This window comes from Haliotis asinina, chromosome 1 (assembly GCF_037392515.1).
Source record: "Haliotis asinina isolate JCU_RB_2024 chromosome 1, JCU_Hal_asi_v2, whole genome shotgun sequence".
Classification (NCBI taxonomy): domain Eukaryota; kingdom Metazoa; phylum Mollusca; class Gastropoda; order Lepetellida; family Haliotidae; genus Haliotis; species Haliotis asinina.
This window is the reverse complement of record NC_090280.1, coordinates 56,663,088-56,676,274: the sequence shown is the minus strand read 5'-3', so window position 1 is coordinate 56,676,274 and position 13,187 is coordinate 56,663,088. Positions and strand designations below refer to the sequence as shown.

Genomic DNA, 13,187 nt, shown 5'->3' with positions numbered 1-13,187 from the left:
GTATGCAGATGATACCAATTTTAAACTTGAAGGATCTGAAAAGGGATTATCTGAATTCATCTATATTATTGTTTGTTACCATGTCAGGGTTAAATCTCAACTGTGATAAGACCATAGCAATATGGTTCGGCTCCAAACACAGTTCTAATGAGCAACTCTGTCCACATATACCTCTTCGTTGTTCAAAAGAACCATGCAAAATCCTGGGTATTAATTTTGCAACTAACCTCTATGAAATGATTTCACTGAACTTTGAAAAACAATTCTCAAAAATCAGAACAATACTATTTTCTTGGTTAAACAGATCTGTAACTTTCAGAGGCAGAGTTCTGATTATCCAATCACAGATTATACTCTTTTTGCACTCCTTTTCATGGCACTTCCCATCTAAGCGTGTTTTTTTCTCAAAAGTTTGAACACCATCCTTTTTAAGTTCATCTGGGGCGGCAAACATGATTGAAAGAAATATGTTAATAAATGACTCTTTAGGAATAGGAATGAAAAATATAGATATCAGATCTTTTTGCAAATATATTAAGATTAAATAGATCAGCAGACTATTCAAAGCAAAGGGATTATGGCAGCACTTCTTACTACAAACACTCTCGCCTTTTTCGGACATCGGTCTCTTTAAGTTTCAAAGAGATAAGCTTTTATCCTACTCCAAAAATGTTAAAAATTTGTTTCTGAAAGATGTTGCAGTATGCTACTCTTGTATCATTAAAACACATATAGAATGCATTAGAGAATCTATACACCTACCAATTTTTTAATTTTTTACCATATACTGATATTGGTTTGATCGTCCTATGGTATAAAAATGACTATGCAAGATGTTGTAACAGATATTGGTGACATGAAACCCTTTCAAATACTAAAAGAAGAATTCAGTCTTCATGACACATTTCTCCTATATCATACCGATTTTTGAAGTACATACCGAAACAATACCTTAATCTTACTAAGGCAATGCCTCGTTATAATGAACTAGCTGATACAGACGGGTCTATACTTCAACAACTATGTAACTCGGCTGACTGTAAATGTAACTATACACAGCAATGTGACAATCACACAATATTATTGGATAATCTTCAACTCAAGTAAGTGGGAATCTAGGCTTGATACTGCTTGCCCGATACTTTTGCGATGATTAATGCTGTTACCATAGAGTATAAAGCTAGGAACTTTCAATTCAAAATAATGCACAGAATAGTCTCAGCAAAGTAATTTCTTTGTTGAATAGGTATTAATCAAGATGACCTTATTACTTTATGTGCCAGAGAATAGAAACACTCGAGCATTTATTCTTCTTATTTGAAAAAAACTAAACATCTAATCTGTCAGTTTGTGAACTGATTAATTTGAAGACTGGTACTCACCTCTGTATATATATATATCATAAAATGATTACTAGGGGACCCTGAGGCAAGTGTATTAGTATACCACATTTTTATCATTACCAAGCATTGCATCAATAAAACAAGATACACCTCTGTAGAATTTAGTTTTTATCAACTTTTCTATTCCATAAAACATTACTAACATTTGAAAATTTTTGGTGAAGATCACTCAGATATCCAAAGAAAATGGTAATGTCTTTTTCAAAATGATCAAACCAACAAATTGACATAGTGAGTTTCTCTATGTAGTCTCATCTCTCCCTCTCTCTCTCTCTCTCTCTCCTTATCTCTCCATTTTGTGAAAACAAAATTACTTATGGTGAGCGAGATAAAAAAAAGAAAAGAAAGGAAAGCAGCATACAGGCTTCTTGCATACATCAGACCCCAATTTCTCGAAACAAACTGAAGTCTTGAGTTTTGCCTTAAGTTCGAGTTTTTACTCAAATTTGAGAAAATTCTTCTCCCAGAATGTACTGAAATTGATATTAAACTCAAAACAGTAGACAGTTTGAGTTTTGTGAATATATTGTTTAAGGTGTTTGAGCATTTATATGTAAAAAATGCACTTGAGTTAAAAATAAAGCAGTTTCAAATTGTCAAACTCAGTTTCAAATTTGAGTGAAAACTTAAGTTGGTGTCAAGAAATCGGGGCCTGGAAAATATATATTGTAACTCGTCTGATCTACATTCTCATCTCTGTTGGAAGTGCACTACCCAAGCTGAATGAGATGTTTTAGAATGTTAACATTCACCTAACCAAAGCAATACCAAATGTGCATGATATGCATCACGTCTAGTGTTCCCTGCTGTCATATTGGTTTAAGCAGCATAAACTTCAGACTCACTTAGTATATGTGATATCTTTCAGGAGCCAGTGGAGGCCCCCAAGTACACTGTAGGCTACTACAGGTCTATCGATTGTCACCCCAATGTGTCTGAGACACGCATCTTCCAGAGCTACGAGGATAACATGAAGTATCCAAAAACAGAGAGGGACATGGTAAAGAGACTGCAGACCATGGAGGGCATTACAGAGGGTAGGTCACTTGAAACCAAGTGTCTTTGTGGGTGGAGCCACACTTCTGTTCTGTTATAGTCCCACTGAAAGATGAGTAACATAATTCTGCATAATTCCTCAGCTTTCCATTGATTGTGTTCAAATGCAAAATAAATAACTAATTCTGTACAAAATCCCTTCTTAAGAATTTATTTTACTAAAAGAAAGCCCATAAACACAATTGGCTGATGTTACAAGTGATTATTGAAATATTTTTATTTTTCCTTATGCTTATTATGCTTATCTCCTTCCTCTATGCGAAGATAGTAGAACACTTGAAATGCCTTTTGAAGTGTCCTTCTTTGAAGCAGACATACAGTCACACTCACCCACGAGTAGTCTCCCTTTTCTGCCGATATCAGTCAAATGACCTGCCATTTTTGTCACTCCCTCCGATTTAAAAGCCCAACAAAAGAACTTACATTGAAATTCGACTTGCTGTAAGAGGGGCGGTTGGGAGGGCTTAATAAACTTTATTTAGAAAGTTACATGCTTCTTGCCCCAGGTCGGAGTGATGTGAGCCTGCTTAGCTGGTTGAAGGATCGCCTAGATATGAAGAAGCAGGCACCAGCTGCCCAGCCAGCCACCAACCTCAGCCTGTCTAGATGTGTACGCTACAGAACTAAGATGGGGCTGTACATCAAGATGAATCAGGCCTATGGCATGCCAGGTCAGTAGTATGATTGTGGTACAATTCATTCCAGAGATCCAGTGTTTAGAATCAAGCATGATAACATAGGCAACAACTGAAAAATGTTTGATGTAGTCAGATTTTCAGTTTTTGGATCAGGTTGGAGGGGACAAAACACCAATTCAAGGCCATAGTTAAACCCTCAAGGGGGAAACTAAGGAGATTAAAGGCATTATCCAAAAATCATTTCAGCTTCTAAGGCAGTTGTTAAGATTCCTCTTGTGTATTTTATCTTTGTTGTTGAATGTGTGAGGTCTCTAGAGATTGTGATAGTGTGAAAGAAAGAAATGCTCTCATCCCTAAATGGTTAGTTCAGTATTGGTAGTCGAGTATGCAAGGTTGTACAAAGATGACGAACCTTGGCCCTAAATTCTTGAAATAGGGAGTGAAAACCCTTAGGAGTAATTAGGGCTCCACTCTGTTTTCTGTGTCCTTAAAATCCATGTATGTTTTGTCTGATGCTGATGCTGTCAATGTCTCTGTCCTGACACAGATGACAGAGTCATACAGTGCTTTGTACGAGTGACCCCTGGACGCAAGGTGCAGGGGATGACTCCCACCAAGGAAGGGCATGGAAAGGAAGAGAAGTTTATCACAATGAAACATATCCCTGAGAGTTTTCTCCAGGCCCCAGCATGGGCTGATGACCCACAGGTAAGGGCTTTGTGGGGAGCTTTGTGACATCAGGTAGTTAAAGTATTGATGAGTGTGGTGATCTTGGTTCAAGTAGTAATCAACTGTGACTTGTTGATCATGTGTCATGGCTCCCATATAGTTGATCTTTTTTTGTTTTAATGGTGTTAGGATCTACACTGAACAATCTCATCTATTGCAATAAGATGTCTATCCACTAAAAGTGTTCCTGTTTGTTCATTATGTCACTATTGGCACTTTTTTTTCATATCCAGTGTCAATGACTTCCTGATCACAATAATGAAACTCACATACATCAGTGCTGACTAAACTTGCACTCTCTCCCAAACTGAGTCCTAATCCTTTGTTCATCCCCCAGGAGCTGCACCCATTCTATGACCAGTACAGCTGTCTGATAGTGCAGGTGTTTGGCCTGAAGATGATGTACCAGATGAAGCCAGACCACAAGACCCCAGGCAAACTCCTGACCCCAGAAGGAGGAGAGCTGGACTTGGATGAGGACAGTCTGCTTGGATGGGCAGTAGTGCCGCTGTTTGATGGGTCAGTTACTTTGTTGTAGTGATAAAAAGAATTTATAAAAGTTTATCAGAATTAAGAACTCTGAAGCTGGTCGAGGATTTGTTAACTTCTTAACAACTAGTGCTGATATATCTGGTACCAGGACACACAGAAGTGAAATTCTGTTTATATGTCAAGATGTTCTCCATTTTACACCCTCAGGGGCTCTTGTTTCAGTGTGTGAACATAACTATTGCCTTCAGTATAACTGGTATTGGTACATAACCAGTGTCTGGAATACAGAGTTGTGATAGCTTCACTGAAATCTTTCAAAATGAAAATGTTTCAGGTTATTTTGCTTCAGATGAACCCTTGATTTGAGGTAGAATTCAAACATTTTAGAATTCAAGAATTTCAGATTCTACTTGATAACTCTGTATAACATTGAAAAGTCATGTTAACCTGTCTGTATGTACCACCATATGTCAAGAGAGTCAGCATGAGAGAGTTTGAATCATGTTTTCAGGAACTCTGTGCTGAATGGTACCCATCGTGTTCCGATGCTGAAGGGGAAGCCAACAGAGGAGGTTCTGGACCAGCTGTCTACATCCTCTGCACAGACCGTGCTCGAGGGACAACGCTGGGATTCCAGCAACTCCTATGTAAGATCATTTGCGGCATAATTGATAACAATTACTTATGTATAGTTCACCATTGATACCAGGCATTGCATATTCATCATAAGACACTTGTTTCAGATATAATTTTGGTCTAGTATTTCATTTAGACAGCTGAGTATTATGAGAATCACTGTTATCATTTTTCTGGAAAATTTGGTAACACAGATTTGATCGATAATTTATCAGAGTCACTGCTACCATGTGTTTGTATGTGACAGTGAGGCTTGCGCCAGGAGAAAGTACTTACCCCTAAAATTCTAAAAACCAAAAACCTTGTGTCTATCCATAAGTCATCCATTGTATGCAGACTACAGACAAACATTTTGTGTTCTATGTCTGTGATGTACTTGTTTTTGAAAGGATATCCAGTTTTGTATGACATAGTTTCAATTTTTGCCACACATTTGATAACAAATCAGGGACTGCCATGAGTCTGGAATTGAATCCAAGCTGTCCCAGAGTATGATTCTAGGTGTATCAGTTCCTGTGTGTTAAACCCAGGTGGTCAACATGTTTCACCCCCGGCCCAACTAACACGCTGTGATGTACCTGAAATACTGTTAACCTCAGCGTATTCATTTTCTCATCTTACAAGACAGTGTTAGTGAATGTGTTCTCCATTTGCAGGAAGCTGGTAGTCTCAAGGTCACAATATGGGATGGACACTATGAATTCAAAGAAATTCCAGAGATGCCAGTAAGTTGACCTCAGAGTTTCAAAATCTGAATGAAATGGCATTATGAGACATGGCTTGCAGTGTCATACCTGTATAGTTTGTATACCATATTACAACGTTAAGAAAATACCTGTGCTCGTTTTTAAGGAAAGTACACCCAGCAGAAAATGGGTACTTGGTAGGATGTGATGACTGTTAACCTTCTACCACTTAACAGGCAGCTTCTGTTATCCAGGTTAATAATAATCAGACTGTAGTGCTTTGAGTGTGCCCCTCCATGGTGCAGAATTCAGCACATTACAAATGCCCATGTTATTGTCCCAAACTGCAACATGGAACAGGGTCTGTGTATTCAGCAGCACCCATATGTATATATGTATGTCCCACTTCTTGTTAACGCCATATCTCATGAACTGTTGTATCCATTGTTATCCCCCGGCATGTAAAGCGGGGGGATATAGTCGACGCCTCGTCTGTCCGTCCGTCCATCCATAATCATCTTGTTTCTGGAGCATAACTCAGAAACTGTTCAATATTTTTAGACCAAACTTGATAGAAGTAGTAATCTCAGCCTATGGTTGTGCCTTTTGCTATTTACAGATTTTTGGCATTTTTATTTTTTTGTTTTTCCATGGAACATTTTGGTGTTAGTCTTATGGTAGGGTGGGCTTCGTTTACGGAGCAAAACTCAAAGCCCGTTCAATATTTTTGTGCAGAACTTGGTAGATATATCAGTCAGAACCTGAAGTGGTGCCTTTTGCTATTTACAGGTTTTTGTGATATGTTATTTTCTCAGTTTTCATGGAAACGTTTCGGACTTAGTTTCAAAATGGAGGGATGGGCTTCGTTTCCGGAGCACAACTCACAAACCATTCAATATTTTTATGCAATACTTGGTAGATATGTGAGTCTGAACCTCTAGTGGTGCCTTTTGTTATTTACAGGTTTTTGTGATTTACTATTTTCTTGGTCTCCATGGAAACGTTCTGGACCTAGTCTGAAAAGTGAGAGGTGTGTTTCGTTTCCGGAGCACAACTCAAAAACTTCTTAATATTTATCAGTAAAACCTGGTAGATATGAGTGGCAGACCCCAGAGTGGTGCCTTTTGGTATTTACAGGTTTTTGTGATGTACTATTTTCTTGGTCTCCATGGAAACGTTCTGGACCTAGTCTGAAAAGTGAGAGGTGTGTTTCGTTTCCGGAGCACAACTCAAAAACTTCTTAATATTTGTCAGTAAAACCTGGTAGATATGAGTGGCAGACCCCAGAGTGGTGCCTTTTGGTATTTACAGGTTTTTGTGATTTATCATTTTCTTGGTTTCCATGGAAACGTTTAGACTTAGTCTCAAAATGGAGGTATGGGCTTCGTTTCCGGAGCAGAACTCAAATCCCATTCAATATTTTTAAATTTGGTAGATATATCAGTCAGAACCTATAGTGGTGCCTTTTGCTATGTACAGGATCTTGTGATTTATTATTTTCTCTGTTTCCATGGAAACGTTTCAGACTTAGTCTGAAAAGTGAGAGCAGAACTCAAAAACTTCTTAATGTCTGTTAGTAAAACTTTCTAGATATGTGTGGCAGACCCCAAAGTGGTGCCTTTTGGTTTTTAAAGGTCTTTGTGATGTATTTTTTTTCTTGGTTTCCATGGAAACGTTGCGGACTTAGTCTCAAAATGGAAGGGTGGGCTTCGTTCCCAGAGCACAACTCAAAAACAATTTCATATCTTTCAACAGATCTTGGCAGATATATGAGACAGATCTTGAAATTGTGACTTTGCTGGTTACAGATATATGGCATTTATAATTTTCATGAATTCCATGGAAACAATTCAAACTTAGTCTAAAAAGACAATGAGTAACTCTCAGATTATTTGTCCTTTCAAACAATGTGGGGGCTGGGGGGATATGTCATCTTCTGATGACACTTGTCTTCAAATTTGGGGACAGTCTACAGTAAGGCATTACACAGAAACAAGTCAATTTTGGTGACCTTATTTTCAAGGTCACCATGACACTTTGATCACTTTTCAAACTCTGTTGTCTTCAAATTTGGTGACAGTTTTCATTAGGGCATTAGTTGATTTTCGTGACCTTGACTTTACTTTCAAGGTTATCATGACACTTTGACCTATGTTCAAACTTATGTTAATGTGATATCTCACGGACTGTTACTCCCAATGTCTTCAAATTTGGTCAAAGCCTACATTGGGGGACTATGCAGACACCAGATAATTTGGGTGACCATGACCTTATCTTCAAGGTCACCAAGACACTTTGACCACTTTTGAAACTTATGTAAAGGCAATATCTCATAAAACATTGCACCCAATGTCTTCAAAATTTTGACAGCCAATGCTGGGTAATTGCCAGGCTATTCAGACATCTTGTATGTGACCAAAAAATAAAAAGTAGTGAATATGTTGTAAATATTTCGTTCTTCTTCAGCGGTGGGGCACATTGCCATATTATTGGCAAACACTTGTAATTACCAAGCATAGTGGCTGATAATATGAAAAGTAATCCATGCTGTCTGGATACGATTGCATTAATTAGGTATGGATCTCATACAAATCCATCAATAGAAAGATAACTTTATATCTCCAGGTCTACGAGAACCTGTTGGAGGAGGTGGGTGACATCACTGCCTACCATGAGGCGCAGCAGCTGAAGGTGGGCCGTCACCTCAACAGCATCGTCATCGAGGCTCTGGAGCCTAAGTACCGCAAACAGGGCATCAAGGGCGCCGTGTACAAGAAAGAACTGGAGTTCTTCGAGGATCTACTCACCAAAAGATTTTATGATCTCATGGTAAGCTGCTACATGTGCTTGTGGTACATTGAATATCAGGAGTACACTTGTATGTTGGTGTCAGAAAGTAGTAAAAATCTTGGACATTCTTCACTTGGTCTCACCTCAAACATAAAGCAGGGATATAGCTGATGGGCTGGTCGAAGAGGATTTGATATCAGTTCACTCACTTTCTAGGAGATATAGAAGTGACAGTGATTATGTAGTCTCAGTTACAAACACTGATGTAAATCTTTCAATTATCACTTGATTATATTCATGCTGACATAATAAAGCTGGAATACTGTCATTTGTGGAATGAAAGAATCACTCACTCACTCAGTGTGTCAATCACTCGACCACTTGCCCAGCCACCTACCAAATCGCTCACTCACTCACCCAGAAGTCCATTACTCACTCATATTGTTACCTTCAGGAGAACGCTCTGATGACATCTGGCATGGGACCACTGTGATAGACGAAGGTGGCCAAGAAGTTCTCCCACTTGCTGTGGGTGATGCCCTGACCCAACAATGGACCACTGTGATATTTAGAGAGACAGCAACAGTCCCAGGGATCACCACCATGTATCATAGGTGCAGCTCCCTCCTAATGGCTACATATAGGGCTAACATTTATCATTGCCATGGGATGGACAGCATACTGTCTCAAATCACTAAGTTAGATTAGGACTAATTGGGTATGGAAATATTGGATACAGCTTTGATCACCGTGAAAACAGGGTCCTCATTCTATTTCACCAGGAAATAGACACATATATCTGTGGCAGTTCAGACATTCGACATGGAAGAAAGCATTGAGGATTGGTCATATTGCCTAAATCATTGACATACTGATGAATTGTATTGTATTTGCATGACTGAAGTTGTGATCCCTGTTTCTGTATATATGTATGAGTGCGTGGATGGATGGAGGCCAGAATATTTGGAATTTATTGACGAAATTCATAGAAGAAATGTGTTTGCCTTGATTGTAGCTTCTCCCTTTCATAGCAGAATGTTGTATATCATCCAGCTTTTAAACAGAAAAATATCATGTCACTAGCAAACATTCTGGCTGTCATATTAACTTTAGATGTAAGAGTTTTCATATTAACTTTAGATATGAGAGTTTGACTTGAAGTAATGAGCAGCAGGTTACACAAACTGTTCCTAGTTTATGATGGAATAATATCCATGGAAACTCAACATCTCATAAAACAATATGTCTTAAGTTTCACCTCAATAGAAAATTTGAAACTGTGTGAGTCACCTATAACCAGATTTGCTTTTCTGAATCTTTCAGATGGCTTTTCATCATCAAATATTTCCTGTCTAAACATTACAGTCTAATCTAAATTGGTATTTGAGCACTTTTTTTAATTTTTCTTTAATGTGACCTTTAGGTACTAAGCTCAGAATACACTCATGGTGGTAGTTAAATGGTTTAGAAAACATATCAGTATATTTTTTCATTTACCTGTTTAAAGTATTTATCACATCCATGTGGTGTCCGTTCAGGTCTCCTGTGTCAAGAATGCTTCTAAACTGTGGAAATATTGTCAGTGCCAGCCAAAGTATTATACTGGCTAGTTTTAAGTGCTATTTTTTCACTGCATACTGGGTCACTGAGAGAATGTGTGGTTTGTTGTAGTATTTCATGTGCATGAACAGTTCATTTAAACACTGAGGATTGTACATCAGTGTTGTTATTTTGATTTTAGAAATTTTATTAGTATAGACAATCAAGGGCTTGTTGTTATGTTGTGGTTTTAGCATTGGTACAATATTAACAACCACAGTGTTTCAGTACATTCATGCAAATATCTTCTCCCACTGTTTCATGGACACTTTACTTACTTGAGGTATTAGAGAAAATCTGGTAAATCCCACCATAGGCTGTGTTGGAAGGCCAACAATGTGATTGGCTTACCTACGGTAATATACAATGCACATTTACTGGTATGTATCAAATTCATATGTCTTTAAAGCAAACAACACATGGCAAACTAAAGTTTGACAACACATGTTGACAATCTTGACTTTGAGATTGTGAACATTCCAACAACTCGCCACCAACACCAATTTCAGACTTATCAAACTGCTGTTGAGAAATAGGATCATTCTCTATTCTCACCACCTTTTCCATCAAACTTTCAGTGTTGTCAAATTCAAGTTTGACATGTGAAGTGTTTTCAGACATGGCTCAACAAAGATAGCATGGTTGGATTCCCAATGCTCTAGGTCACCTGTCACATGGTGTGTGGTTCTAACCATGGTATTCATGGAGTGTAGTGTTAGCTCTGTGGATGCAGTAGGGTAATATTCGTGGTATTTAAAGGCTCAGCAGAAACATTACAGCCACAAGCTGTCTGGAAATGTTACCATTGGTAGCAATACATCCAAGGAGAGAAACAGTCTGTGACTATACACCACTGCTTCAAAGACTGCTTAGATGAAACAATTCTGGCAGCCTTACTCATCTAACATAAGTATACTGTAATAATATCAAACACATTGTTAGTTGGCTGAACCTGTATTTGGCAGTTATTCTTATCAGTTAATAACCAGCAGGACTTAGCTGTAGTTTAAAAAAGAACTGGCACTTGAATAGCAATGTTGAACTATGAGTTAATAACAAGTAATAATACTAAGAATAGAGCATGATTCACTCATGTAAACATGAATTCGCCAAACTACATCAAACTTCCAATATTGTTGCCAACAATGTTTATAGTATGGTAGAAATGTGTAGAAACCATCATGAATGGTTTTCTAACTGCTGCCGAAACCAAATGCAGGATTGAGCTATGGCAGGTTATTTAATTTAGGACATTTATATTCACTCTCATCGTCATGTGTCATGTTAATTGATGGTTTTGTTGATCAGCATTGCTTTGTTGATAAAGATCGATGCCAGTCAATGACTTGGTTCTCATCTTCAAATTAGTTGATGTTGTAATTTGTGCCTTGTGAAACTTAACTATTACTAGGGCAGGAATTACTGGTCGCATTGATATATATCACTAAGAGTTACCGCAGACAACTGAAATGCAAATAGCTGAGACAAACTTTCAAGGACTGCTAATTTTGAGAAGTGTTGTACCCCTTTAACACTGTATTTATTGTTGGAAAAAAAAAATATTTTGGTCATAGTTTTAATTAACTTTATCTGGTTTTAATTCTAGCTGAAAATATGTTTTGTCTGCCCTTCAGGAATGTCAAGTGGTTGGTCCCTTAGCTCTAGTGCATTTTGTATGTAATGTTATCAGCTGTTGTTTAGTGCCGTAGAGTGTGTGGTTTTAGTGTCAGTGGTTAATACTAGGCAGATGTTTTCAACAATGCCTCGAGTCCCAAACAGGTGCTGGTTTACAGTGGATGTGTATAAATGCTATAGATGTAAACATTATTTTGGTACATAGTTGGATTCATCAGGATTGAAACATGTTTTAACAATAGGTAGTAGTCAAATACCACAGGAATTTGTATCAGCATGAATCAACTTTATGAAACTTCTAACAATATCAAATCCATTTTGCAGAGAGACTTTAGTTAGAACAGGAGAGAGCGTTTGAGTGGAGGGGAGGGGAGGGGGGGGGGGGTGTGTATTTTGTCTTAAGGTTTATTTGGTTGTTAACAGGTTCAAAACCATTATTCTTCATTGGAAATGTGTCTGATTTCGTTATAAAAATCATTCTGATTTTTTGTATTGTTAGGTCTGTTCACCAAGCAAAGGAAATGTAAGGCCTCAATATCATGTCTGTTTTGCAATGTGAACTTGTGTCAGTATCATGTCTATTTTGCATCATGAACTTGTGTCAGTATCATGTCCATTTTGCATCATGAACTTGTGTCAATCTCATGTCCATTTTGCATCATGAACGTGTGTCAATGTCTTTGTCCATCTTGCAATGTGGACTTGTCAATATAAAGGCCATTTTTCATCATGAACTTGTGCCAATATCATATCCTTTTTGTACTGAAATTTGTCTAGACTTGTTTATTTTGTGGCAACTCAGCCTCAGAACGAGGCAGTGATGCATAGTGCTATAGTGTACGAACCTTTTGTTTTGACATAAAGCTGTGATTTTATCGACTATTGATGCATAGCATTTCAGCATATTTTATGTATTTATTACGCCAAACCTTGATAAAGTTCAGATCCTTGCCAACTGTAAAGTATAACTATAATTGTGACAGTACGATTACTGTGAATATTGTTCATATCACTACAATGTACATTGTTCCCAATAATAAAGTATTATTCAACACCCCTGATGGATTTTCATTGTCGTGTTTTTGTTGTGTATGCTGCACTCATCAATGCTTTAATGATATCATTATGGTGGGAAAATAATAAGTAATAATTATTAGGATCATACAATCCAGTGATTGACATCATGAGCATCTATATACTTCACTGGGATTTGATGACATGCATCATCCAAGTCACTAAACCTGTGTAGCTGATCCCATCAGTAAACCTCCTATCACAAAATGATCAGAAGAGTGAGTCATCAATTATCAAGAAACAATGTCACTGTCAGCAATATTACAGCTTGGTACAAGTGTCCTTTGAACATGTTGCACTTTATTCAAGACTTCTTGTCTCCATACTCCTACCATATGTGTCTGGGGTCAGCACAGAATGTTCACAGGGATCTGATACGGTGTACAGATTAGTGGGAACACTGTTCATAGAATAGGATTGGTGGAGTAGCCAAGATGGTTCTCTTGTGC

The 13,187-nt window shown here is 37.8% G+C and overlaps 1 protein-coding gene across 1 annotated transcript in view; it reads left to right on the top strand.

Moving 5' to 3' along the window:
* LOC137294667 (uncharacterized) overlaps nucleotides 1–12,719 on the top strand; it is a 34,853-nt gene extending 22,134 nt beyond the window's left edge. The window contains exons 20-27 of the mRNA XM_067825739.1: nucleotides 2,272–2,440; nucleotides 2,966–3,130; nucleotides 3,645–3,805; nucleotides 4,164–4,345; nucleotides 4,830–4,965; nucleotides 5,611–5,679; nucleotides 8,266–8,469; nucleotides 8,885–12,719. Coding sequence (XP_067681840.1) covers nucleotides 2,272–2,440; nucleotides 2,966–3,130; nucleotides 3,645–3,805; nucleotides 4,164–4,345; nucleotides 4,830–4,965; nucleotides 5,611–5,679; nucleotides 8,266–8,469; nucleotides 8,885–8,923 — 1,125 coding nt within the window. The 3' untranslated portion in view covers nucleotides 8,924–12,719. The remainder of the gene's footprint in view (nucleotides 1–2,271; nucleotides 2,441–2,965; nucleotides 3,131–3,644; nucleotides 3,806–4,163; nucleotides 4,346–4,829; nucleotides 4,966–5,610; nucleotides 5,680–8,265; nucleotides 8,470–8,884) is intronic.
* The last annotated feature ends 468 nt before the right edge of the window (nucleotides 12,720–13,187 follow it).